At 41.1% G+C, this 27,696-nt stretch overlaps 2 protein-coding genes across 2 annotated transcripts; both read right to left on the bottom strand.

Moving 5' to 3' along the window:
* Positions 1 to 632: 632 nt before the first annotated feature.
* LOC142165963 (secreted RxLR effector protein 78-like) lies at positions 633 to 1,034 on the bottom strand. Its single transcript, XM_075224356.1, has one exon. The coding sequence runs from the start codon at positions 1,032 to 1,034 to the stop codon at positions 633 to 635; it is 402 nt and encodes a 133-aa protein (XP_075080457.1).
* Positions 1,035 to 5,078: 4,044 nt separating this feature from the next.
* LOC107767555 (large ribosomal subunit protein uL30w-like) lies at positions 5,079 to 5,995 on the bottom strand. The gene has a single exon (XM_016586594.2). The coding sequence runs from the start codon at positions 5,939 to 5,941 to the stop codon at positions 5,219 to 5,221; it is 723 nt and encodes a 240-aa protein (XP_016442080.1). The 5' UTR covers positions 5,942 to 5,995; the 3' UTR covers positions 5,079 to 5,218.
* Between the last annotated feature and the right edge of the window lie 21,701 nt (positions 5,996 to 27,696).

Below are 27,696 nucleotides of genomic sequence, written 5' to 3'. Positions count from 1 at the left end.
ATCATTTAATGCATTGATTCGCTTTTCTGACTAGTCCACTAGACTTGGCCAGCTATATGTACGCGCCTTGGGAATTTCAACTTGATCCGTCGAGACCACTAAGTCACATTGCCTCGAAGTCGATCACCGAAAACCCTCGGAGTTGACCACTGAAAACCCTCGGGATGCTTTGATGATTGTAAAATCGAACCGCCGATTTCTACCATATACAATATTCATGTAACCATATCGTGCACCTTCTTTGGGAGAAGAAATATTTGTGCCCAATAAATTTGCATTTCAAACAACACGCTTTTAATTAGTTGAACTCTCCCTGCATATGATAAGAATCTGATCGTCCAGCATCTCACTCTCTCTGCAATTATGTCCACCAGTGGCATACACTGACTGACAGTGAGCTTCTTTGAGGACAATGGCACTCCTAAATATTTGAATGATAAGGCTCCAGTAGTAAAATGCAATTCCTCAAGTATTGCATCCTTGTATTGAGTTGATACACATGCTACATACAGTGAGTTTTTCTCCATGTATGCTTGCAATCCTGAGCAGCAGAAAAATGTTCAAATTGTTTCATCATGAGATTAGTAGACACTTTGTCTTATCGATAACACATCAACAAGTCGTCAGCAAAACTAATATACCACTTCCAACTTTGAGCATTTAGGAAGATAGTTGAAGTATGGATTTGATTTAAGTTGTTTCAAAGATCTGTTCAGATATTCCATCACCAATACAAAGAGGTAAGGTGACATGAGGTCCCCTTGCCTCAACCCTTTTCTTGCCTGAAACCTAGGTGTTAAGCCTCCATTAATCAGTAGAGCATAAGTAATTGTGCTTACACATTCCATAATGAGATTAACCATTTTGTATGGAATCCCAAGTTCCAGAATAAGATCTCTCAAGAAGCTCCATTCAACAGAATCATAAGCCTTTCTAATGTCCACCTTAATCATGCAACTTGGTGATACTGCTTTCTGTGTATATCCTTTGATTAGTTCATGAGCTAGTATTACATTGTTCAAAATGTTTCTCATTTCTATATGATTAGTTATGTAGTATTATACATCATATGATTTTTCTTATTCTTTAATGTTCTTACACCGAAATTTGCTATTTACTTTTTTAATAATGTTATGAAGTATTATTTACATTTAATTTTTTATTTTAGAATTAAAGTAAAATAAAAATAGCCTCACACTATCTGTATTACCAAATATTTTTTCTATTATAATATTTTTATCAAATTTATCCATTGTAGTATTTTACCCATAGGCCAAATAATGTCATATTGTGTTATTATGATTTATGATTTTGTATTCGTCCATATCCGAGAGTATAATCGGAGAAGTTTTTTATTTTATTTTATCGTAGAATCTATTGAAAGTCATAATAATTGCAATTTTAGTATTACAATGCATTATTTCCTCCTCGTTTCTTTTATATATAAATTTTTAATCTTTAATTTTAATTATTGAAATTACCCATATGAAAATTTAAAATATATTTTTAATTTTTTTTCTAGGGATCTTTCATTGTTTAATTTTCTCTTTTTGGTTTTATCTATTAAGATTGGCTACATAATCTTATCCATATAGAAATACATTTTCTCATCATAATTCAAAAATTCTCTTGTCAGATTCAAATAAGCTTTATCCTTATTTCTACAATGAACCTTTTTATTTATATATTTTTTCCTTATCTATAATTAACGCTTTACAATTAATATTGTTATACTGCCAAAAGAACTTTTTGTTAACTTGCCACCGGACTTGATATTCTTTCATATTGCTCCATTTTTATTATAATATGACTAACAAACTTGAAGTATAGATAGCATCACATTATATCTTTTCTCCTTTTTATACATTAATTTTTGTTCTATAATATTTAATTTTAATTCATTTAGTAATATCTATAACACGAATAATATCATTTTTTTATTGGTAGTACTGAATTAATTCAAAGTTTAAATAGAAAAGTTCTTTTATTATATGTCATACATCTACCAATAATTGCTAATTATCATTTTAGTATTACTTCCAATAAGCAATTAAATTAAATTTTCCTTCCCTTTCGTATTTAATATTGAAGTGTGACTTTCAATTTTTATTGAAATTAACTAAATTATAATTTCAACTAAAAATATGTTTTACTGCACATATTTGAGATAGTTATGTCGCATAGATAGGTTGTAACGACTCGACCGATCGTTTCCAGATTTAGCATTTCGTTTTGCGGTTTGAGACTTTGTGTCATGACCCCAATTTTCCACCTTAGAATGTCGTGATGGTACCTAGTCTCTAAGACTAGGTAAGCCTAACACATGCTGATTTAATAACAGAATTGAATTATTTAATAATTTATCATAAACCATTAAATGACATCCATAGCCACAAGCGGCCAATATTTATACATTTTCCAAAATCAATAGTACGGAATAATAAGCACTACTAAAATACACTAGAACTTTTAAACACAATACTGTTTTGAATTACAATTTAACAGTAGCATAATGAAGTAAGATGGTAACTCTGAGGCCTGCGAATGCCAAGCAGGTATACCTTGAAGTCTCCCACCGCGCATATGCAACTATCAAAACAACAATCAGAATACCCGGATCTGCATAAAATGTGCAGAAGCGTAGCGTGATTACACCACAACGATACACAGTAAGTATCAAGCCTAACCTTGGTAGAGTAGTGACGAGGCCATATCAAGACACCTACTAGACATAGAAACCTATTCAAGATATACATAAGCTAACAATGGAAAGAACATCAATGCAAGACCAACAACGGAAATTATTTTGATTTACAACAAATAATGAAGTAATAGAAACATAAATGAAAGCAAGTAGTAAACGAGTAATAAAGAAACAACATAATCAGAACACCGATGAGATAGATGTAAATGAACTTAAATAAGAGAAAACGAATGACAACTCAAATAATTAAATCGCTCCCAACACATGGACTTACAACAAGAATTACCCCGAGGCACCACACCTCATAAACCACAAGTCATGGATCACAGTTTCTAAAATCTTACACATATGGTACCTCGTGCCCACAATAACAATCATCTTCACACAGCATAGCCCACGTGCTACCATATACTTTGCAACCGTGATAAATATTAATTTAAATGAACGAAGGATATATTTAAACACCATAAAACATAATAACAATCTTGAATAAAGTAAGGGGTCAAATGCAATAATGAGTTTATTTTAGAAATCGAGTAAAGTAAAGTAATATACAATTTGTACGAAACAACGTATAAGATAGGTTTAATTTCAAAATCAATAAAATTAAGTAAAAGTATCATTTTTAACCAAAGCAAAATATAAGTTAAATTAACGAATTAAATATTAAATTTGTTAAGGAAAAATATGATAACAATTTTAAGTAAGGTAAACATCTAACAGGGTGATGAATGTAATTTGAGAATCTAATTATAGTGAAAGTGCGATAACCATTTAGAATAATAAGGTACCGAGTGAGATAACGAGTTCTATCTTAATAGATACATAAAATAAAGTATGTTAATAATTCTTTTATTTAAACTATTATGTTACCAAAAAACTCAACAGAATATGATATAGTGACACCACACAATTAAATTCACATTGACAATCAATTCACTAAGTTATAACGGAGGCACAAATTGGTATATTAAAGCAACACAACAAATTACGTACAATGCATGACTCACACAAGAAACAACAATCGTTACAACACCAAGATAACAACGAATAATCAAGCACAATCAAAATGCGGATGAATGATTTAAGGAAGAACAATGACCGTTCAAATTAACAAGTTGTTCCAACATGGAATGTACAATGAAAATCACAACCCAGGTACCGCCTCGCATTCACATTTCAAGATTTTAATCACAATCTTTCCTTACATCACCGCGTGAGCCTTAGATTTAGTTTTCAAAATCATTTTTTCCGAAATAGATACACACATTTTAGCCTACCTTATCTTACCGCATGGCTTTAAATAGTTCCCCTACTAGCAACACGCGTATCAAGCCTATCTCATCGCATGTATATTAACCCCTAACCTTATACCACCGCATGCGTATCAATATCACAACACAATCACAACTTGCACCACAAGTGCCATATGCCAGAACTTGCTACAAAGTCAACAACACTAATATTTTCACAACAAAAAGCCCATGGCTCAACCACTATGTGTACAAGAATTTCAACAATAACAAAATGAATGAGAATGCTCAACAAGGAAAAATATCTCAACAATTAACAACTTCATTTTAATGTATTAATGGCTATTACAATTTTAACACCAATAACTCAACAAGATAATATTCCATAAAATAACAACTTCAATTAAAAGTGATTCAAAAATTAAGAGGTAACAAGACAATAAGGAAGACAATAACTTCAACTAAGCATATAAGAGAAAAATAACAAGTAAGAGGTAGAACAAGTGCTAACAACGTCAAATAGAGCATGTAAGAGTAGATTAACAATGAGAGATATAACATGTTATGATAATTCAATTAAAGGCATGGAAAGAGTACAACTAATACAAATCGGTCAAATACCACATATAGCCTGTGTACCCACTCATCACCTTGCGTATACGACTTTCACATAACACAAATAGCACAATCAACCAAAATCCTATTGGGTAGTTTCTCCCACACAAAGTTAGGCAAGATACTTACCTCAAACAAGCCCAATAATACATTAGAAATGCCATCCCGCTTAAATTAACCTCCGAACGGCTCGAAACTAGATAGAAACAACTCAAAATCATCAAACAATGCCATAGAAAGCAAACCCAATCGATAAATGTCGAATCTTTATACATTTACCAAAGTCAACCAAAAGGTCAAATCTGGGCTCGCACCTCGGAACCCAACAAAACTCACAAAATCCGACAACCCATTCAATTAAGAGTCCAACCATACTAATTTTACTCAATTCCAACTTCAAATAGGTGTTCAAAACTCAAAAATTCACTTTATGAAAGTTTAAGCAAAACCCCCCAATTTCTTTTTTTAATATCAAGATTTAACACAATAAATTGAAATTGCCACGTCAACAAAAATGTCATATACTACTATCATAGTTTGGAATAGCATCTAAAATGGCAAGAAAATTTGAAACTGTTGTTTACTTCAATATCCAGAAGTCCAAAAAGAACAGATAAAATGCCTAAAAAGCAAAATTTCATGCACTTTAGTTCATCCTCCTGATAAGTTCATTAATGTAGTTCTTGCGGTTGCCGGCATCACCACCTTCAACATAGTGATTCCTCTTCTTCTTGAGTCCACCCAAAGGTGCCTTCAGCTGGAATGGCCACAGGAAGTTGTTGGCCTCCTTAAAGTGGGGTCCTACAGTCATGATCTCATGGACAAGGTCTTCTACACAGATAATTCCATGCTTGCCCAATGCCTGATCAATGATAGAATTGTCGGTTAAAGCAATTCTCTGCTTGTCAAGTTTCCCGTAACCTCTCTTGTAGATCAATTCCCTTACACTTTTTAGGTTTGGATAACCGTAGGTAACATAAGGTTCAACCCTATGCAGCATGTTTACCGTGGCTTTGTTAACTTTCAAAAAAACCCCGTTAAGGATCTGTCGCAGCCTTAGGAGCTGCAATATTTTTTTGGTCTGTGGGGCCATAGCGTTAATCCCTCGTATCCTAATGATAAACAACAACTTTGCCTCAGGGTCCACATAGAAACCACCCTTCAATATAGCCTCACATTTCAAACGAATTAACTCCTTCTCCTGCTCCTCATACTCCTTTGAATACTGTTTTTCCCTATTGTAGATTAGTTTCCGGTTCTCAGCATTCTTCTTCTTTGCAGCTTCAAGTTCTTGCTTCTTTGCAAGAGCCCATTCCTCACTCCTCTTCTGCTTCTTCAAGACTGACTCTGGGACTGGAGTTTCACCCATCGCTTGGAATTGTGGAGGTGAATGGAATGAGGGGTTGCTGGTCGGGGGCGAGAGCCAATTTCTTTTTTGAAATCATCAATCAAATGCTAAAAATAAAGATGAAATCACTTAATATAATCAAAACCGAGTAGAAACACTTACCATATAGAAGAAACTTGAAGGACATTCTTGAATTCTCCAAATCCTAAACTTTCAAGATGAGAAAAACTCCAACAACATTAATAGTGTCATGCCCCAAACTCGGGGAGCGCAACTGGCACTCAATCAAGTGGGCCCGGTCGAGCAAGCCTGTTAGACACTTCCTACCCAACTCGCTTATGATAAGAGAAGGTGCATTACCATTAGTTAAATAGTGGAAAGATCGCATATATAAACATTACTAATTTATTTCATTTTATTTTGCTGCATTATTGTTAAGTTCCCAAAATACATACACTTTACTATTTAGTGGAACAAGAGTCCAAAATACAACATAATCCGTCTGCCCTTTCCAGCACCCATACACAACCCACATAATGTCTACGAAGCCTCTAAAGATACATAAGATGATTATGATAATGCCGGCGACAAGGCCCCGGCTATACCTAAAAACATGGTAAAATATGAACAAGAGATACAATAAATGACCCCGTGATGAAATGGGGCTCACCAAGACTGCTGAGAAGAGGATGCACCAATAGCTGCGATCAACACTATCTGCTATGGAACAACCTACATCCTTTTAAAGATGTATCGCCCCCGACAAAATGGACATTATTACTGTCGAATAGTACTAGTACTAATATTAATAAAATGAATAATGAGACAAAGGGGGAATAGTCATGATGTACAGTAAGAGCTTCAAACAATACTAAAACATCAAGTAAGGATCACATAAGTTTTCAAGTCAATTACCATGTCTTATTAGATTGGTAATCTTTAGTGTCATATGCCACTATCCACAATACCATCGTGTTCTTACACGGAGTTCGATCTTGACCTGATCGGCTAGGTCATCTCATTTGAGACATCAACCATATCTACAATTTCAATCATCAATTCCAACACAATTACCAATATATGTGCGGCATGACGTCCGATTACGGCCCGATCGACTAGGCCATCTCACTTGAGACATCATCCTTTCAATCATTCATCTCACTTCACATTTCTTTCCCATCTTTCAATATGTTGGCATGAGTGGCCTCATTTATTAAGTTGTTCTTGGCATTTAGCCGTATTTTTAAAACTCAAGTTTCCCTTTTTACACATTCAACATTATTATCATGTCAATAGCAATAAGGTCTTTCATTCAATACTTAATTACACATGGGAGCAATTTAGATTCTAGAAAACATAGAGGCTTTTCACACAATTTGACATAATAATCGTTTGTTCGAACGTGACTTGAAGTCTAGGCATTTGTAGTATATATTCCATATCTTTAACACATTACCAAATGATAAGATAACATGAGGAAAGCACATGAACACATATTGCACATATATCCTTCAACGCAAGCACATTTGGAATAGCAAGTTCTATACGATCAATTTGGGACTTACACCAATTTCATGAACACCAAGGGGTTCAATCCCGAACCGCTCGAAAATCGAAACCAACCATACACGCAAGTCATAATACATAATATGAAGCTACTCAAAGTCTCAAACCACCGAATGGAACTCTAAAGATCAAAATGACTGATCAAATCATTACATTCTCCCCCACTTAAACATACGTTCATCCTCGAACATGCCAAGAGTCATTCCAAAGCCATCATATCACCATATACCCTCACCATAAACATAATCATGGGTGATCCCATGCCACCCCAATCCATATAAGCCCGACAACACCACCTAACATAGGATTCTTATTTCAACATTAGTCCATAAATCTTAAAACCCAAATCCCCAACATCCGTAACTTATTATGTGACCCGATTCTTGCATCTATGCACTGTATAACTCTGAACAAACCGTATCCATAAACATAATTCAATATATACCCACAATATGTCTACGGAGCCTCTAACAAAAATCAAAGAGTGTTATGATAGCGCCGACAAAAAGGCCCCGACTATACCTCAAAATGCTATATACAAAGGATAAGAGATACATGACCCAGAAATGAAGTGGAGCTCACCAAGTCAGCTGAGGAGATGGTGTACTGCTATCTTTGTTCAATGCTGCCCACTATGGAACCACCTGCATCCATTAAAGATGCAGCGCCCTCGGCAAAAGGGACGTTAGTACATATGGAATAGTGCTAGTATGAAAAACTAAACAACCCCTCAATAGAACAAGTAACAGTACAATATTATAGAAACATGGAATGAATGAAGGACTCAAACAACATTGTATATGGGTGAAATCGGGAAGCCCAATTTCACGATCATTATCGAAGGAGCAGGAATTTGAGGTCTCGATCTCGAGGGTTCTTTACACCCAACCTCGGTGCAGCAAGAGTCGATGGTTATCGTGGATAAATGGGAAGTTCCCTAGGCATATAGCCTGAACTGACAACACCTACAAGAATAGTACCAGTCTGTACTAGACTACTGAGTAGCTGTACCAGCTACTTTACTTTGTAATGAATACACATGTACTATGTTGGGATTTCCTCCTCCTATATAAAGGGGACCTTTATTGATTTTTATAGATACGATACAATACACTACTCACAACATTCAATAGAAGAACATTCTCTGCTGTCTAGCTTAAACATACTATCTTGATTCCACTACTTATATTTATTACTTATATTCATTGCATTCTATTTATTGTTCTTCATTTATTGCTCATTATTGGCCATAAAAATACTCCATCAAAGCTCTCAAAACTGTTAGTCCTTTATCGTCCACTCATAGCTCAGCATCGAGCTCGACCTCGAGGCCCCGTATAGTCAAGCTCGAGGCTCCGATTCACAGCCACTCGGTTTGCTTAAACATATTATTTTGAAGTTCTTATCTTATTTTCTAGTCTCACACTTAGCATCTATTGCCTAACAACTAGCATAAAAACAGATCACGTATTTTTAGAACCACAAAATCAAATCTAATTGTAATTACCATTTTCAAGGTAAACAGTTTGGTGCCCACCGTGGGGCTAAAAATAATAGTGATTGTTTTCTTGCTGGTTTACTACACAACACAAGTTATCTTTCACATTTTTCCTTGTCCAAGAATCTCTAATTTCAGGTAAAAATGTCTAACTCAGTGAATGCATATGAAAGCAATGGTCTTGAGGACCATGGAGAGAATGGCGTAGCTGTTCCAAGTATTGGTGTACCATCATGAAACCCCAAGAGTACGCCAGAACCGACCCCGGTGGGTACTGTCTCACGCAACACCCAGCACATTGACATCAGTAGCCACATTAATGGGAATACACGCTAAGAAAGTGAGCAGGAAACTCGGGAGAACCCCACTCGGGAATAAAAAGAGGCAGGCAGGAGAAACAGAGCAGAAAAATCTCAGCACATCGTTCATATGATCATTGGGGGGACCGATATCCCCCAGGGACCCATGATCAAATAGGTAAAAGTATCTGCCGTAACGGAAGGGTCAACTCGGGGACGCATGCCCGGAGACATCCTTGCATTTAGTGAGGAAGATTTTGAGACCTCAACTCAACCACATTGTTTACCGTAAAAATGGTAATAACAATTAAATTTATTGATAGGACTCTAAAAATACGTGATCTATTTTTATGCTAGTTGTTAGAGCAGTTGATGCTAGATATGTGAAGCTTAACGACAAAATTATAAACTAAAGCAGAGTTATAATCAAACCGGGGGGTTGGCCGTCCGGGCCTTGAGGTCGATGCCTGGGCTCAAAATCGAGCTATCGTGGGTAACCGGGAAGGGACTAATAGTTAGGATCTAATCAAAGGAGGCTCTTTATGGCCAATATCAAGTAATAAATGAAGAACAAGTACGAAAGCAATAAACAAAAATGGTAGTCTCCAGTGAGTAAGTTAGAGAGAAAAGAGAGGGAGAGTTGTCATTGATCTTGTGTAGAATGGTTGGAGCAACAACAGCCCTTTACAAAGTGATGATGATCCCCTTTATATAGGAGGGGAATCCTATCATAGTACAAAATACATTAATTGTAAAGTCATGAAGATGGGACGGCTAGACGCGACACCTTGATATAGGCTCTGGGTAGGCCGGCTTTGTCAGACTTAGCCGTGTGCCTTGGGAATTCCCCATTTTACTCTAGCCTCAATCTATATCCTCTTTAATTCGGACCTCGACGAGCTCCGATGGAGGGAACTCGGTCACTGCTTTGCATCCTCAGGGTCTCAAGGTGTTTTTCTGAAGTGACTCGATGGCAAGAAATTAGACCCTCTGATTTTGCCGCATACAGATTGTCTCCGCATTTATTAGAACGAAGTGATGGGGAACGATTATGATACCCGACTCCTTGGTCTTCCTGTGATGACATCATAACGATGATGCAACATATAGGGTGATTTTTCACGATAACCGGGACATCCCATGGACTTGTCTTTTCGACGCCATTCAATGCCCTGTTGATTCCCATTCTTCAAAGTGACAGTACCGCCGTCGATTCATTTCTTTAAGAACATAGTAATTGCACCCGCCTGTCAGTCTTACAAAGGCCTCGATGACCGCATCATTATCTCCTATAAATGGGGCGTTCTGGCGTTATTTTTCTATCCAAATGTCTCTGTTCATTCATCCATCCCTTTCTTCTCGCCTCTTCCTCTATTGTTGATCAGCATGTTTGGAGTTCACGGCCTTAAGGTTGTTTGGCAGCGTTCCCATCATCCGTGTTGTGGCCTTTTGCCTGAGCTCCCTTTTGTCGAGCATGATTATACCGTTCTCTTGATGCTGTTATTGTTCTTACGTGGCTCGAGATAATGATATATGGGGATCGACCTTCCTTGCTTTAGAAAACTATTCAGACTATATACTGCTGCTCATAAGGGAGTTTGGATTATATACCGCTGCTCACCTTCATACCCTGGCTTGATGTGGAGCTTTGCCTCAGGCTGGCAGCTTGCACAGCTCAATGTCCCAAAAAGTGGATTCAAAGTAGCCGTGCAAGCGAGGTTGAGCCAGGTCTGTTGTCTCTCCGAGGTTCTCTTGGCTAGTGAGGGTCCTCGACCTTTGGCGGGCTATGGCATTTTTTCATCCCTTCCTAATTCTCGACTTATCCTTTGGGGATATCAATGTGGGAGACCAAGATAAGGCTTCTGAGGATGCGTGCCCAAAGCAAAAATGTCCGGAGGCGTTGCTGCATAAGGTGGACCTTCGAGAGTAGACTAGGCTCTAGGCTTTTATCGCATGTGTTCACCCCTTTGTTTCTTTATTTCTATGTAAGGACCCCTTGCGGGATTTTGTAATTATATGTAAGGACCTCTCGAGGGCCATTGTAAGCTAATGTTTATGAAATATAAAGACATCTTCTTTACTTCTGCTTTTGATATTTTCCATATTCTTGTATATTCTTGTGCGTTTGCAGGGATTTTAAATGTATGCCTCTATTGATGATCGTCAATATTCTTTTCGGTCTTTGGTCGACAAAAATGGCTCCTTTCCGAGCCTACCGTTGTTCCTCGGACCAAGCCTGAAGCGATCCGATAGACTCGGATCGTCGAGACCCTCGAGTCACATGAAGATGGCGCATCGAACCTTGAAATTTTCGAGAGTGTTCTCTAAGTGAAGGTTAGCTTCGGGCACCTGGAGATTTACTTTGAACTTGATGTAGATAATCTTTTAAGGCATTGTAGATAGGTTCTTGTGGAGAGGTTAATCATGGCTGGGTGATGTCCTGAGGTCAAACCCTCATGGACGGAGCTTGAAGTTCTTACTTTTCCCTGGGTGGAACCTTCGAGGTCGGATACCTTCTCGAGACTAGAGACAATGTCGCTGACCTTTTAAATCCTAGCTTCCTTTTGACGAAGGTCCTCGAGGTCAGGTATCACCTCGGGACTGGAGATAATATTGTTGGCCTTTTGGAGCCTAACTTGGGCAGGCGAACTGTTGTTGTTTCCCCACATATATATGGGGTTACTCCTGCTTCTTGGGAGATCCCATTATCTTAGATAGCTATCCTTCCGTTTTGGCATCGAGTCCTTCATTACCTTAGTGCCAAAACGTTCGTGTAGGTTCCTGCTTCAGTTTGCTAGTTCCACCAGAGCCATGACTGCTACTTCAGGGTCTGTCCAGCAGAGATGGGAGAGTTCCACTCCCAGTGCTCAGGATCCATGGGAGTTTACTTTGAAGATTATGTCTTCGATAAGAGAGGAGTATCTGGAGATAGTAAGGAGATACTGCAGATGGGGTGAGGGGGTAGCGTTGCAGGTGCTTCTCTCGGATGAGGGTATCACGGACCTCGCCGATGGATTCCTGAACGTGTACTTGTACCCTTTCGCACTAGGCCCCCTTTATAGGGTCGTGCTCGATTTCTGTTTAAAGTATCGGGTTACTTTGGCACAGATACATCCGTTGTTTTAGCAAATAGTGCTGATGATGAGGTTCTTCGCGGGGGAGGCAGGGCTTGAATTCACGCTCAATCATCTCGTCAGGCTGGACCGGCCCTTTTATCATTGAAGTCTGCTAACCTTGCAGTGCCGTTCTTCCACGCCCTTTGTTGTTGATGATGAGGAAGATGTATATCAAAAGTGGGTCAGTCGATTGGTCTAGGTTCAGACGACTGACATTATCCCTGTGGAACTTATTCCATTCCCCGAGGAATGGAATTACACGCGTTAGTGGAGCATCTCGTGATTTCTTAGATTCGCTCATGGTGAAAGCTAGTTTAGTAATCATGTTTCCTTCTTTTCTGCAGCAATTTTATGGGCGTCGGGCAAAGTCCCTGATCTATCCAGCTGGGTTCGGAAGCTGGCGACCCATTCGACTAGTGATGAGCGTAGGTGGCGAGCTATGTTTCGAGGCAGATGGGAAGAAAAATATCACGGTATGTGTGTACACTGCTTTCACTTGTCCTTCGTACATTTAGGAAGACATTTTCCCCCTTTCAGGCACTAATATTGCCGTCGTAGGTATCGAAGGGTCTCCAAGGGAGAGGCTGTGCTCCTTTGGAGAGGGGGAGGAGTTTCCCACTTCCGAGCTAAAGGACGATAATTATAAATGGGATATGAATTTGCAGTGTGATGGAGATCTTATCCATGCGAAACGGGGCCGAGTCTTTGAGGAGGAAACATCGCCCGAACTTGTTGTACCCGAAGTCTCCGGCCTTGGAGAGGAAATTCCCCCGAGCGATCATGCTTTGACCAGGATTGATTCTTCCAGGGCAGAGGGGACTAGATTATTAGAGGTGTGCTCGACCTTCGAGGAAGTCTGCTAACTTCACTTCGCGGTGAGCTTTGGCACAGGCCTTTCGAATCTCGCGTCTTCCCTTCCTCATTGAGTTTTTCTTTTGCAGGCTTTTGGTAGACTTAGGCCTGAGCTACTCCGTCATGGGGCTAGGCTCCGGAAGGCTCTGGATGAGGGTAGGTCCCTTAGGCTCCTTTGCGAGGAGAAGGAAGTTGAGTTGACATATCGACGATATGAGGCATACCGGAGCTAGAATTTCAAGAGCTATTTAATGGAGCCGGTAACTTCTCGTCCCGGGCGGGTATGCATTTTGCCCTTTAGCTTCTCAGGTTAACTCTTCGTCTATCCCAATTGCAGAAAAAGATGAAGGCTTTGGAGAACCTTAGGGGTGAAGCCGACCAAGTCAGGAATGATTTTGGTGAGCTAAGAGCTCAGGTGCAGGCTCAAGCTTTAGAGTAGAAGGGTGCCTTGGCCAAAGTTCCTGCCTTCGAAGCCCAACTCCTCTTTGCTCGTGACAATGCTTCAGTTCAAGCGGATATGATCACGAAGATTGAGTCCAAACTTTCGAAGGTCAGAGTTGAGATCGTTAATGCTCGGGCTGAAGCAGCACTGAGCCGGACAAAGGCTGATCAGGAGATGGCGATTTATTTGAAGGATGCTACCAATGCCCAAGCTGAGTTGAAAAGGGTTCTCGATCGTGAAGAGAGGATCGAAGAATATGCTCGTTGAAGATCCCGAAGAAGGGTACTTGAGGAGATCAGTGCTAGGGGCTTTGTTCTCCCGAAAGAGCTGGTACGAGCGAGGGTGGACGAGCATGGCGCTCAGTCACTCTTGTTCGGTACTGAGGAGAGCGAAGACGAGGCTGATAGGTCGTAGCCCTCAGGAGAGGGGCGTAGACTCTGCCATCTTGTATGTGATATTTCCAGAGCTCATTTGTAGATGGAGGATGCACTTTTTCATATATGTAAATAGGAGAGAACTTGAAGCTTTATTGCTTATGTACCCCTTTCTGCTTTGCCTCTGACCAGATGGACTGGTTTCAGAGTTGGTGAGAATCCTTGGATTCGTAATACGGCTTCGGGGCTCATCAGGCAGGCCCGAGGGCTCTTACACGTTCGGTCGATGCTGCCTTTAGTGTAATCTGGTGTTAGAGCTCTTATGAGTTTGCTCAACTATTTTGGGTTTAGTCTCCGAGTCGGGCTTTGATTCGAGCCCGTTCGACCCTCAAGCTTTTGTGTCTGCATGGGCGGGCGACAATGGCTCTTATACCTTCCCCTTGGGCACTTGTATTTTAACTATTTTGGGTTCAATCTCCGAGTCGGGTTTCGACGAGCACAATTGACTCTCAAGTTCTGTATTTTTGTGGGCTGGTGACAGCGGCTCTTACGCCTTGGGTCGAAGCGACCTTTTATGTGCACGGCCCTGAAGCTCATGAAGCTGGCAATGATGGATCTTATGATTTGCCCTTAAGCATGTATTAGTTAACTATTTTGGGTCCAGTCTTCGAATCAGGTTACGACTCGAGCTCATTTTGACCCTCAAGCTTTCAAAATTTTTAGCTGGTGAAAGTGGCTCTTACGCTTTTGGTCGTTGCGACCTTTTAGTGTGTGGCCCTGAGGCTCGTTAGGCTGGCGATAATGGCTCTTACGCTTTTGCCCTTAGGCATATGTAGGCTATGTTTTCCTCTCGTTAAGGACTTTTGAAATGATTTTGCCTGACCCATCGTCGGTTCGGGAAGAACCTCGATTTCAAGATGTTTGCGGCGATGTTCGAGCACTTCAGAAGGTTTAGCTCGTAGGTTGAGTAGTTCGAAGCCTTGTGATTTGGAGCTGACATGGTCGAAGCTCTTTTGCCCGTCGAGGGTAGCCTGTTTAACCGGTTCTTTTTGAAGTAGATTCAAAGTAATGGCCTCTGATTTTATAGCGATGGTCGGGTGTTCCCGAGTTGCATTAATTCGGCTAGTACAACCGTATGACCGTAGTCATTTGTGTTTGGCCGGAGCCATTTTGATCTCGAGTGTGGTATTTTAGGCGTTTACATAGAGGGTATGCCCTTTCGGGAGTCTTACAAATGCGACATATAGCCTAAACTTCGGGATTGAGTTTATGCCTGTAGTAAGGTCTTACAAAATTTTTATGCTTGTTGAGGTCTTACACTGTTTTCATGCCTGTTGAGGTCTACAATTTTTTCATGCCTGTTGAGGTCTTATAGTATTTTCATGCCTGTTGAGGTCTTACATTTTTTCATGCCTATTGAGGTCTTACAGTATTTTCATGGCTGTTGAGGTCTTACAGTATTTTCATGGCTGTTGAGGTCTTACAGTATTTTCATGCCTGTTGAGGTCTTACAGTTTTTCCATGCCTGTTGAGGTCTTACAATATTTTCATGCTGTTGAGGTCTTACAGGTGTAGTTGTTGATACTCGATGCGAGTTTTTATTTGAGACCGAGTCTGCCCGCTTGGGGTCTTACGGCCCCAGGTTTTTAAGTGAATGGCGATTGGTGACAGTCTCCGAGTCATTGAGTTTGCTTAGGGTCGGGGGCTGTTACTTGCGAGCTCAGAATTTCCTCATTGAGGGCTTATGTTTTTTAGAGATTCCGACCCTGGGGTCATGCGTTTTCTGAGTTTGCGATGCCAGTCTCCGAGTGTTCGGGACATTTTTTCCTTTTAGCGATGTTTCGTCATTTTTGTGCTGCCCCATCGAGGGCTTATGAGTATGGAGTTCTGACCCTGAGGCCATGCGGGTGCCGAATTATTAACGCTAGTCTCCGAGTATTTTGGGGCGTTCTCGATGGAAGGATCCTTGCTGTGAAAATGTTGGATTTGCTTTGGAGTACGAGATGCTTTTGGTGAAAGATATTCTTTGATTGTTTGGCATAAGTACATGTTGTTTTTCCGTGAGCCCAACTTATGAGGACACAGTTTGTTTGACCGTTTGGCCCGGTACATCATTTTCTATTGGAACCTTGTTTGTCGTTCCTTGGTTCTTCCGAGCGGATGGCCTCTCGAAGGGGTGCCCTCCAGTGTTCGAGGTTGATTGCGAAAGAAGCCCTGTAAGCTTTGTCAAATCCTTCTTAGGTAGCGCGTTGCCCCGTTAAGAACCTTGCCGGCGAAACGCTCTTCGGGACAAAATCTCGGCCGAAGGGAAAGAGTGCAACAGATGCCATTAAGGCCTTGGAATCTTCGGGTTGGGTTAACAATTTCGACCGCCCTGGCCAGGCGCCTGCATATGGGTTAGTGTAAAATAATGAAAGAGGGAGGTGGTCTTACCTTATCGTGGGGTGCGTAGGCGATGTTCCGAGGCCTGATGTGTCCGTGTTGTTTGGAGCGAGGACTCGGTATGGTCCTCCACTGCATTTAATCGGGCTTAACCGAAGACGTAGTTTGACTACCCTTTGACTCTTTCGAGAGCGGAGATATTGGTGCTGGCGCTACGTTATGTAATGCGAACACTTCCCTTGTCGCGCGTTTCTCCTCGTAGACAGTTTTAATTCTTTCCTTTGTTGAGGATTTCATCATTTGGTGAAGAGGGGATGGTACCGCTCCCATGCGGCATGCCCATGGTCATCCAGATAAGGCATTTATACCTCACGTATCCTTTGATGACATGGAATTTGGCGTTCCGGTCTGCGTCGGCCATGCTGACTGAGAGAATGGTCTCTCCTTTTGTTGTTTCGATCACCATGTTGAATTCGTCAAGGATTCGAGAGGAGGACATGATTTGGCCTGGCAGTCCGAACTGCTCTATCACCCTCGACCCGATAATGTTGGTCGAGCCACCTGAATTTACAAGCGCATGTTTTATTTGAAGTGAATGAATGAAGAAAGAGGTTACCAGTTCGTTGTTATGAAGTTAGGGAAAGGTTTTGGAGCCTTCCCCGCTGAATGTGAGGGCACCATCAGGTATGTATCCCCGGGTTCGTCTTTCTCTGGTGACGAATATTTTTGTCCTCTTTTTCACGAGTTCCTAGGGAGTGTCGACTCCCCTCCAATGTTATGATAACATGTCGTGGCCTATCTGATTCTTTCTTCTTGGCCGCCTTTCTTTCTCGGAATTGAACTTGAGCCCGATCGCTCAAAAGTTCTCGGCGGTGACTTTTATTGAGCAACTTGGCTATTTCCTTTCGGAGCTGGGGGCAATCTTTGGTCCTATGGCCGTGTGTATAACGAAGTTCACGTACCAAGTTATGATTCTTATGGGAAGGACCCGACTAAATAGGCCCAGGCCATTTGGTGTCCCTGGTTTTGCTGATGATGAACACGATGTCTGACACGGCAACATTGAAGTTGTATTCTGATAGGCAAGGTGCCCCCATTGGTCTCGTGTCTCCGTCGAATTTGGCCCTGTTGATGAGCCCTCGGGGATATTGTCCTCGATCCATTCTCCGATCGTTGCGAGGTAGGTTGAGCCTCGGGGTATTCCTCCTATCTTCGGTGTACGACTGGTATCTTTCTTTGTTTGGTTTCGGTTCCTTTGCCAGGATCCTGCTTGGGTATACTGAGCCCGAGGGGCTCCCAACTGGTCATCCTCGACCCTAATTTTTGACTGGTACCGGTTGTGGGCGTTCGACCAAGTCGTAGCTGGATACTCGATCAAGTCCTGTTTCAACTGTTCTGAAGCCACCGAGCTTCATTCATTCAGGCCTTGAGTGATGGCCTGCACCGCCCAGTTGTCGGATGCCGAGGATAGTTCCATTCGTTCCGCTTGGAAACAAGATATGAATTCTCGTGGCATTTCATTCTCCCTTTGCTTAATCTTGAATACGTCGGACATCCTTGTTGCTACTTTTATGGCACCAACTACGCCTTAATGATGGAATTTTCTAGCGGGGCAAATGAATCTATGGAGTTAGTAGCTAGGTTGTGATGCCACATCACGGCCCCTTCGAGGGCGTTTCTCCGAACTTCTTCAACAATACGGACTCGATCTCGTCATCTTTTATGTCATTGCCCTTTACCGCACACGTATAGGTAGTGATATGTTCGTTGAGATCTGAGGTCCCATTGTATTTTGGGAGTTCTGGCATTCTTAACTTCTTTGGAATGGGTTTCGGAGTCACTTCATCTGGGAACGGTCGTCGTACGAACTTCTTCGAATCTACACCCTTCAGGACCGGGGGTGTGCCCGGGATCTGGTCGACCCTGGAGTTGCAGGTCTCGACCTTCTTATCATTGGATGCTATCATTTTCTTGCCCGATTCGATCCTTTTGGTGAGGTCATCGAGCATTTTTATGATGTTGGGGTCGGCTATCGATCCATTATTGCTCGATCTCTCATGTACCTGCTCGGCTGGGGGAGCTGTCCCCGGTGCTACCGTGCTGGGAGTCTTTGGGTGGCTTTGTAGCTGAGCGATAGCCAGCTGTTATGCCTGCAACATTTCGAAAATAACATGAAGGCTAAATTCCCGTTCTTCCCGAGCTGGGGTTCTTTGGGCTTCCTGTTGGTCGCATTGTTGTATGCTCCTGTCGGTGTGTGAGGTTTTGTCGACCTACTGTGCGTCTTGCGAACCCGCGTCTACTAGAATAAGTCCAGGCTCGTTGTCGGGGTTCTGTGGTTGCGCGCCAATAATTGGAACAACCACACCGTTTTCTCCATGGTTTTCAAGGTTGTCATTCTCAACTCTGTTCACTGAGCCAGACATTTCGACCTGAAATGGAAGATCTTGGACAAGAAAAAGTGTGAAAGATAACTTGCGTTGTGTAATAAAACTAGCAAGAAAATAATCACTATTATTTTTAGCCTCACGGTTGGCGCCAAACTATTTACCGTGAAAATGGTAATAATAATTAGATTTGTTGATGGGACTCTAAAAATACGTGATCTATTTTTATGCTAGTTGCTAGAGCAGTTGATGCTAGATATGTGAAGCTTAATGGCAGAATTATGAACTAAAGCAGATTATAATCAAACCGAGGGGTTGGCCGTCCGGGCCTCGAGCTAGCCGATGAAGGGCCTCGAGGTCGATGCCTGGGCTCGGGCTCGGGCTCGAGCTATCGGGGGTAACCGGGAAGGGACTAACAGTTAGGATATAATCAAAGGAGGCTTTTTATGGCCAATATCAAGTAATAAATGAAGAACAAGTACGAAAGCAATAAATGAAAATGGTAGTCTCGAGCGAGTAAGTTAGAGAGAAAAGAGAGGGAGAGTTGTTATTGATCTTGTGTAGAATGGTTGGAGCAACAACAACCCTTTACAAAGTGATGAGAATCCCCTTTATATAGGAGGGGAATCCTGTCATAGTACAAAATACATTAATTGTAAAGTCATGGAGATGGGACGGCTAGACGCGACGCCTTGATACAGGCTCTGGGTAGGCCAGCTTTGTCAGACTTAGCCGTGTGCCTTGGGAATTTCCCATTTTACTCTAGCCTCAATTTATATCCTCTTTAAGTCGGACCTCGACGAGCTCCGCGGGAGGGAACTCGGTCATAGCTTCGCGTCCTCGGGGTCTCGAGGTGTTCTTCTGAAGTGACTCGATAACAAGAAATTAGACCCTCTAATTTTGTCGCATACACACATAATGATGCGCTGGTAATTTCTTTTCTCTTGAACATGGATCTAGGTAGCTCGGCCAACGTAATCAGGTCGAAGGTGGTAGATAAGCTCGGACTGCTCGATCAGATTATACCTACCTCCGGGGTCCTCAACGACTTTAATATGGCTGGCGAAGCTATGAAGGGGGAGATCACCCTCCCGGTCAACGTGTTCGAGGCAGTTCAGGATGCCAAATTCCATGTCATTGACAGTGACATGAGGTACAATGCATTGCTTGAGAGGCCGTGGATACACAACATGATGGCAGTACCGTCAACTCTACATCAGATGATGAAGTTTCCTATGAAGGATGGTATAAAAATAGTATATGGAGAACAACATACATCAAAAGAAATGTTTGTGGTCCACTAGGAAATGTTAGATTCTATGAATTCTACCCAGGGAGAGTCGGGAAACAAACATACCCCCCAAAATGAAGAAGATGGTTTCCTCGCTTCCAGAACCTTCGTGGCCCTCGAAGAGTCGAACGCAACAAAGTCAACTATTGAAGAGCTAGAGCAAGCTGTTCTGATCGAACATCTCCCAGATCAGAAGGTATACATGGGAACGAGGCTAACCCACGAACTCAGGAGAAAACTTATTCAATTTCGTATTAATAACATCGATTGCTTCTCTTGGTCCCACTTAGATATGACAGGGATCCCACTGGAAATAACCACCCATCAACTAAGCATCGACCCCAAATTCAGACCAATGAAGCAAAAAAAAAAGACCCCAGTCCAAAGTAAAACACGCATTCATCAAGGACGAGTTAATAAAGCTCCTCAAAATAGAGTCTATTAGGGAGGTAAAGTATCTCGAATGACTGGCCAATGTGGTGGTAGTTCCCAAAAAGTGAAATAAGTTAATAATGTGTGTAGATTATAAAGACTTAAATAAGGCGTGCCCCAAGGATTCATTCTCGTTGCCTAACATCGACCATTTGATCGATGCCACGACCGATCACGAGACCCTCACTTTTCTCGATGCCTATTCGGGTTATAATCAAATTCAGATGAACCCCGAGGATAGGGAAAAGACTTCGTTCATCACGAAGTACGGTACATATTGTTACAATGTAATGCCTTCGGGCTGAAAAATGTTGGAGCCACGTACCAACGCCTAGTTAATAAAATGTTCGAACATCAAATAGGCAAATCCATAGAGGTTTATATTGATGACATGCTAGTTAAGTCCCTACACACATAGGACCATTTTACTCATTTGCAGGAGACATTCGACATCCTCAGAAACTACAACATAAAACTCAACCCCGAGAAATGTGCCTTCGGAGTGGGTTTGGGCAAATTCCTAGGCTTCATGGTGTCAAACATGGGAATCGAGATCAACCCCGACAAAATCAAGGCCATCAAAGAAATCATGGTGATAAACAATGTGAAGGCCGTGCAACGGCTGACATGGCGGATAGCAGCCGATTCATATCGAGGTCATCAGACAGGAGTCATCATTTCTTCTCCTTACTCAAAAAGAAAAACAACTTTGAATGGACTCTAGAATGCCAACGTGCTTTCGAGGAGTTGAAGTGATATTTGACTAGCCCGCCTTTACTCTACACACCAAAGGAGGATGAAACGTTGTATTTATACCTGACCATATCTGAGATAGCGGTAAGTGGTGTGCCAGTTCGAGAAGAGAAAGGTACACAATTCCCTGTTTATTATGTAAGCCGGACCTTGGGAGATTCCGAAACCAGGTATCCACACCTAGAAAAATTAGCTCTTGCATTAATAAGCGTATCATGAAAATTGAAACCTTACCTTCAATGCCATCGTATTTGTGTTTTAACGACATATCCTCTTCGAAGCATATTGCATAAGCCCGAAATATCGGCCCGATTGGCCAAATGGGCCATCGAACTCGAGGGATATGATATCAAGTATCAACACCGAATGGCTATCAAGTCCCAAATTTTGGTGGATTTCATGGCCCACTTCTCGCCCTCCCTCGTGCCCGAGGTAGAGAAATGTCACGACCTGGATTTCCCACCCTCAGGAGTCGTTATGGTGCCTACTAGTGAAAGCTAGGCAAGCCAACCGTTTGAACAATTTACCTTTTTCTCATTTTTAGTCCTTTAACAATTAAGAACCAACAGTTTATAAACAGCGGAATTTAGACAAGTGGAAGAAACAAATAAAACCATTTAAATATTTCCAATACAATTTCTTAAACAAAGACTACCTAGAACTGGTGTCATAACTTCACAAACGGTCTAGGAATACTGCAAACAAGGTCCGAAAAAGAAATACAACACTATTTCTGAAATACGTAAGTGAAACAGGATGAAAGGATAGAGGGAGACGCCAGGGCCTGCGGACGTCTACAAGACTACCTTGGATCTTCGAATGGACTGAAGGTAGCCACCCCAAGCTAAGGTCCAAAAGCTGCTGCACCAGGATCTGCACAAAGTGCAGAGTGTAGTATCAGCATAACCGACCCTGTGTGCTGGTAAGTGCCCAGCCTAACCTCGGCGAAGTAGTGACGAGGCTAGGACCAGACTACCAAATAACCCTATGTAGTTAAATCGTATACAGTGGAAAATAAAAGCACGAATGCACAGCTAAGGATGGGAGGGAGAAACATGTTGCATGGTACAACAAGTATCAACAGGAAACCAACAATTAAATATAGAGAAACCATAACTCAGTTATCAATAAAAATCAGGAAATCAAAGACAAGGGCACATCATCACCCTTCGTGCTTAACACTCACTTACCAAAACAATACACGGCATCACCCTTCGTGCTTTAACACTCACTCACCAAAACAATGTACGGCATCACCCTTTGTGCTTTACACTCTTCCTCACCCAAGAAATAATTACAAAGCAATTAGGGCAATGAAACATACTGACACACTCTTTACTTGGGGTCAAAATTTAGTTCATGGACAACAATTCATGTTTCCATGCCCTGAATCCCCATTTATAAACACATAGAGGGTAAGGGAGTAGGGATCAAGCATTTGCAGGAAAGTAAAGCGAACAGTAGCATATGAACATGTCAAACTCTGCAGGTAATAGGCATAGATATAAAGACTATAAGTAAACACATTAGCATGAATGCTGGGAACTGAGTTAAGACATACCAGTAAAAGAGCAAGAGTAGGATGCAAAGACAAGGCAGTAATAGTATAATAGCCTTAGCTTTTAGCCGGCTTATAATAAGAAGGAGCAGAGAACAGCAGTAGAGCAAAAGGGAATGCAGATTTTGAAAGTATTTAGTGGTGTGTGTAAGTCAGAAAACTATTGTGTTTTTTTTGTAAAGACTTAGGGTATTTATAGTCAAAAGTAGGTGGTAAAATAAGGTAAAAATCACGGAAATATGTTAATTGAAGAACTCGGAATCAATTAATCAAAGAATCAAGGAAGTACTCCCATTAATTAAGGGAATCAAAATCAAACGAAAAGATTCAGCACCATATAAGGCAAATAGGAAAAATTAGCGTAGGATTAAATAAGGAAAGAGTCAAGGTTTAGTATTGCATATAGTAGTCGAGTAAGACAAAATTCAGGAAAATGCCAATTAAGGAAAGGCATAAAAGAACAGAGTACTATAACAAATGAGGTAACAAAACCAATTAATTCAAACGGGCGGGTATAATGTTATGTTTTTTTTAAGAAAGTTTTTGAATTACCAATCAATCAAGGAAATTCAGAATCAATCATGTGAAGTCATGATTCTGCATTTTTAACATATAAATAGAGGTAAATGAACAAAAGTAGCGAGCAAAGTTAACTAGGAAGGAACAAGGGATGAACAAACATAACCACTCAGAGATAGTGAAAACAAGTTAAGATTCAGCAAGACATATTCGAAGCATGGTGACTATGAAACATCAACAAGAATCAAGCAAATAGGCCAGCAGGCAGAACCAAAGCAAGGAAAATTAGGCTAATACACACAATCAAACGAGGAAACATGCTAACACATAGAGACAAGACAAAGGAAATTAGGCTAACACAGGTAATCGAAGCAAAGAAACATGCTAACACACATAATCAAATGAAAAAACATTTTCTAGAAATTAGGGTTTTTAGCAGAGTCAAACTAAAAACAGTAAGAGCATAGAAATTGGTCAGAATAAACAAAGAAAAGGTTTTAATCATAAAGAAAATCAATCAAAGCATGCATAAAAAGAAATCCCAGAAATCCTAATTTCGAAGAAAGTAAAAAAAAATGGTTCAAAGCAAAGGATCTTTCAATATAAACTCGAGAATAAACAAAGCGCAGAGGAAAACATGAGAATAGCATGAAATGACACCGTTTTTGAGAGATTCAGGAGAGAGTTAGGATTTTAAAAAAAGGAAACCTAATAGAAGTGGGAAAAACCTGTCGTAACCTCATATATCGTGACATATAGGGTGTGATTTTGCCTGAAATCACACCGGAGGACTCGCATATAGAAGAACCAGGAACCTTAGGTCTCAAATCGCCATGGTCCATAAGCCTCGAAGGTCTTCGAGGTGTTGAACAGGACGATGAGAGGTCCATCGGAGCCTTGGGGTTTAAGGGAGGTGGTCGGGAAGACGGTGGAGATCATCGGAGAAGAGAGAACCAGAAGGTTCTAAAGAGAAGGGAGAGGGAGAGACGATATAGAGAGAGAGACCATTTGTGGAAATGAGGGGTTTAGGGGGGGGTAATTGAATTTAATTAAGGGAATTAAATCTGGGTCGTTGATCTTATTTGATCAATGGCTCAGATTAGACCGGGTTATATTGGGGATTGGGCTGGGTTAATTTAATCAGGATATTGGGCCATTTGAATCTGATAGTGGGTGTGGCCAATTTGGCTAGAATTGAAATAATAAGGGATGTTTGTTAAATAGCCAATCTCCCCTTTTATTATTTTATAAAATAGTAAAAAGATGATTTAAAAATAAATTAAAGGCACTGAAATAATTAATAACATATAAATATTAATGTAAAAATACTAAAAGTGATCTTATAATTATAAAATGCTGTTAATTGTAAAATAGGCTATAATTGCAATTACATGCAATTAGCTTAAAAATGCCAAATAAATTTGTAAAAAATATGCAAAAATCACCTTAATTATATTTTGTGTAAATACGGGAATGAAATAAGTTATTCACCAAAAAATGATAATTTTCAGAATAACTATTGGATTTTGTGGTATTAAAATGGGTAGTAAATCGGTTTAAAAATCATTAAAAAAAACTAAAACTCTTGGGTGTGCTTATATATGCACATACATGCTATTTTGGAAGTATTTTGGGTACAAAAATACCTAGGGAAAAATTGGGTATCAACAGCTGCCCCTCTTTACCCGAGGAGGATGAAAGAGTTGTCGGGTGAAGATAAGATGACCAATTTTGACCGGAAGTGGATATTTGAAAGGAGTTTTGACCGAGCTCTGGTTTTTGAGCTGTCTACATATCCCTGGTCTTACAGGAATTAGGCCATATGTAGTTCAGGAACCATTGACGGAATATGCCGATGGAGATTTGAAATGGACAAACGCGATGTTTAGATTGAGAAAGGTTTTCTGAAAAATTGATAGGCTGCGGGAACCGGAGCGGGATCTCTCCTGCTGAGACAGCCGTTTGCCAGCCGGTATACCTGCAAGTAATCAATACGAGCGCATATTGTGCGTAAATTTAAAAGTGATGCAAGTTCCCATTGGACCATGAATGTTGTCCTCGGACGGTTAGGATGACGTCCTTGAACCATAACGTCCTGGGCCATGAAGCATATGATAAAGGATTCGCAGGCTATGAGATGATGTTCTCGGGCTATGAGAATGGTGCCTCCGAACCATGATTCCTTTGAATAATGATATGCAAAAGATAAAATGGGGTCCTTAGGCCATGGCATGGCGTTCTCGGGTTATGAAAATGGTGCCTCCAAACAATGATGCCCTTGGACAGTTTGAGGATCTTTCAGCCCATGAAATGCAGAAGGTGGCGATCTTTCAGCCGATGCAAGACGTAAATAAAAGGTGGCGATATTTCAGCCGATGCAAGAAAATAAAGTGGCGATATTTCAGCCATGCAAGAAAATAAAGTGGCGATATTTCAGCCATGCAGGATGGAGACAGAGCTTAGTCTCGGAAGGCAGAAAGGCAGCCTTATGCAGATGATGATGGAGGTAGATCTTAACCTCGAAAGGCAAAAAAGTAGCCTTATGCAAAATGCATATGGAGACAAAGCTTAGTCTCGAAAGGTAGAAAGGTAGCCTTGTGCAATACAAGAAATGCAGATGGAGACAAAGCTTAGTCTCGGAAGGAAGAAAGGTAGCCTTATGCAATGCAGGAAATGCAGATGGAGGTAGAGCTTAACCTCGGAAGGCAGAAAGGTAGCCTTATGCAATGCAGAGAAATGCAGATGGAGGTAGAGCTTAACCTCGGAAGGCAGAAAGGTAGCCTTATGCAATGCAGAGAAATGCATATGGAGACAATGCTTAGTCTCGGAAGGCAGAAAGGTAGCCTTATGCAATGCAGGAAATGCAGATGGAGGTAGAGCTTAACCTCGGAAGGCAGAAAGGTAGCCTTATGCAATGCAGATGGAGACAATGCTTAGTCTTAGAAGGCAGAAAGGTAGCCTTATGCAGTGCAAGAATGTAAAAGGATGATTAGTAGTAAGATCTCTTCGCTGATAGCCGATTACGACAATATGACTGCTGGGGAGATTGTGTATGGATAGCAATTGCAGGCAAGTGATGATTCTGAGAAGTTGCATTCTTGGGAAAGTATGCGTACATAAATATACCTGACGATATTGCAAGTCGAGTGCCTGCATCCAAAGAAAATCGTGAGTTTTGTGAGGGGAAAGGTTAGTTCGTCTTCCCCGGGCTCTTGGCGTTATGTGTCATTGGGGTAGCGTCGCTAAACAACATCAATTCGGATAATAGCTATGCATGATTTAGTAAATATAACGTATATAATCAAAAATAGTTTTCTTTAGATGATCCAACGACTGCGACGTGGTTCAAGACATTGCAACCTCTCTTTCTCCGGAATTTTGAGGGTCCTCCTCAAAATTCTACCCCAGTTTGCTGAGCGGACATTTCTGATGGCTATGCTGAATGACTAAAAACATCTTTGGAATTTTGAGGGTCCTCCTCAAAATTCTGCCCCAGTTTACTGGGCTGGCGCTTCTAGCGATGCATGAACTAAAATTAACTTCAGAATTTTGAGGGTCCTCCTCAAAATTCTGCCCCAGTTCCAATAGCGAGGGAAATGGAATTTTTATTAAATTATGACAGAACCCATAGGGCTGCCTACGTATCCCCTCTTAAACGGGAATCAGGTCAGGCGTAGTTCAAATTACATCATTAAGGGAATCATAAGTGGTTACACATTCGTTTCACTGCACTTGAATTGATTGGCTTCGCCTAGACTTCTCCATCCATCTCTACAAAAATAAGGGCTCCTCCAGTTAGAACCCGGTGAACCATGTACGGACCCTGCCAATTGGGAGAGAACTTCCCCTTGGATTCATCTTGATGTGGGAATATTTTCTTCAACACCAGTTGCCCCGGTGTAAACTTCCTTGGTTTAACTCTTTTGTTGAAGGCTCTGGACATTCTGTTCTGATACAACTGACCGTGTCAAACTGCATTCATCCTTTTCCCGTCTATAAGGGCTAACTGCTCGTAACGACCTTTTACCCATTCTGCATCATCCAACTCTACTTCTTGTATGATCCTTAGGGAGGGAATTTCTACCTCGGCGGGGATGACCGCCTCTGTACCATAAACCAACATGTAGGGAGTTGTTCCGGTCGATGTGCGGACTGTAGTGCGGTATCCCAATAAGGCGAATGATAACTTCTCATGCCATTGTTTGTGCCTTTCAACCATCTTCCTTAGTATCTTCTTGATATTCTTGTTAGCTGCTTCCACAGCTCCATTCATCTGAGGCCTGTAGGCTGTAGAGTTCTTGTGTTTGATC

Source organism: Nicotiana tabacum, chromosome 11 (genome assembly GCF_000715075.1).
Source record: "Nicotiana tabacum cultivar K326 chromosome 11, ASM71507v2, whole genome shotgun sequence".
NCBI lineage: Eukaryota > Viridiplantae > Streptophyta > Magnoliopsida > Solanales > Solanaceae > Nicotiana > Nicotiana tabacum.
This window is presented reverse-complemented; position numbering and strand designations above follow the sequence as displayed.

Bases quoted from the DNA above. Each gene is read 5' to 3' on its own strand.
- LOC142165963 (XM_075224356.1), bottom strand. From the start codon at position 1,034: ATGAGAAACATTTTGAACAATGTAATACTAGCTCATGAACTAATCAAA.
- LOC107767555 (XM_016586594.2), bottom strand. From the start codon at position 5,941: ATGGGTGAAACTCCAGTCCCAGAGTCAGTCTTGAAGAAGCAGAAGAGG.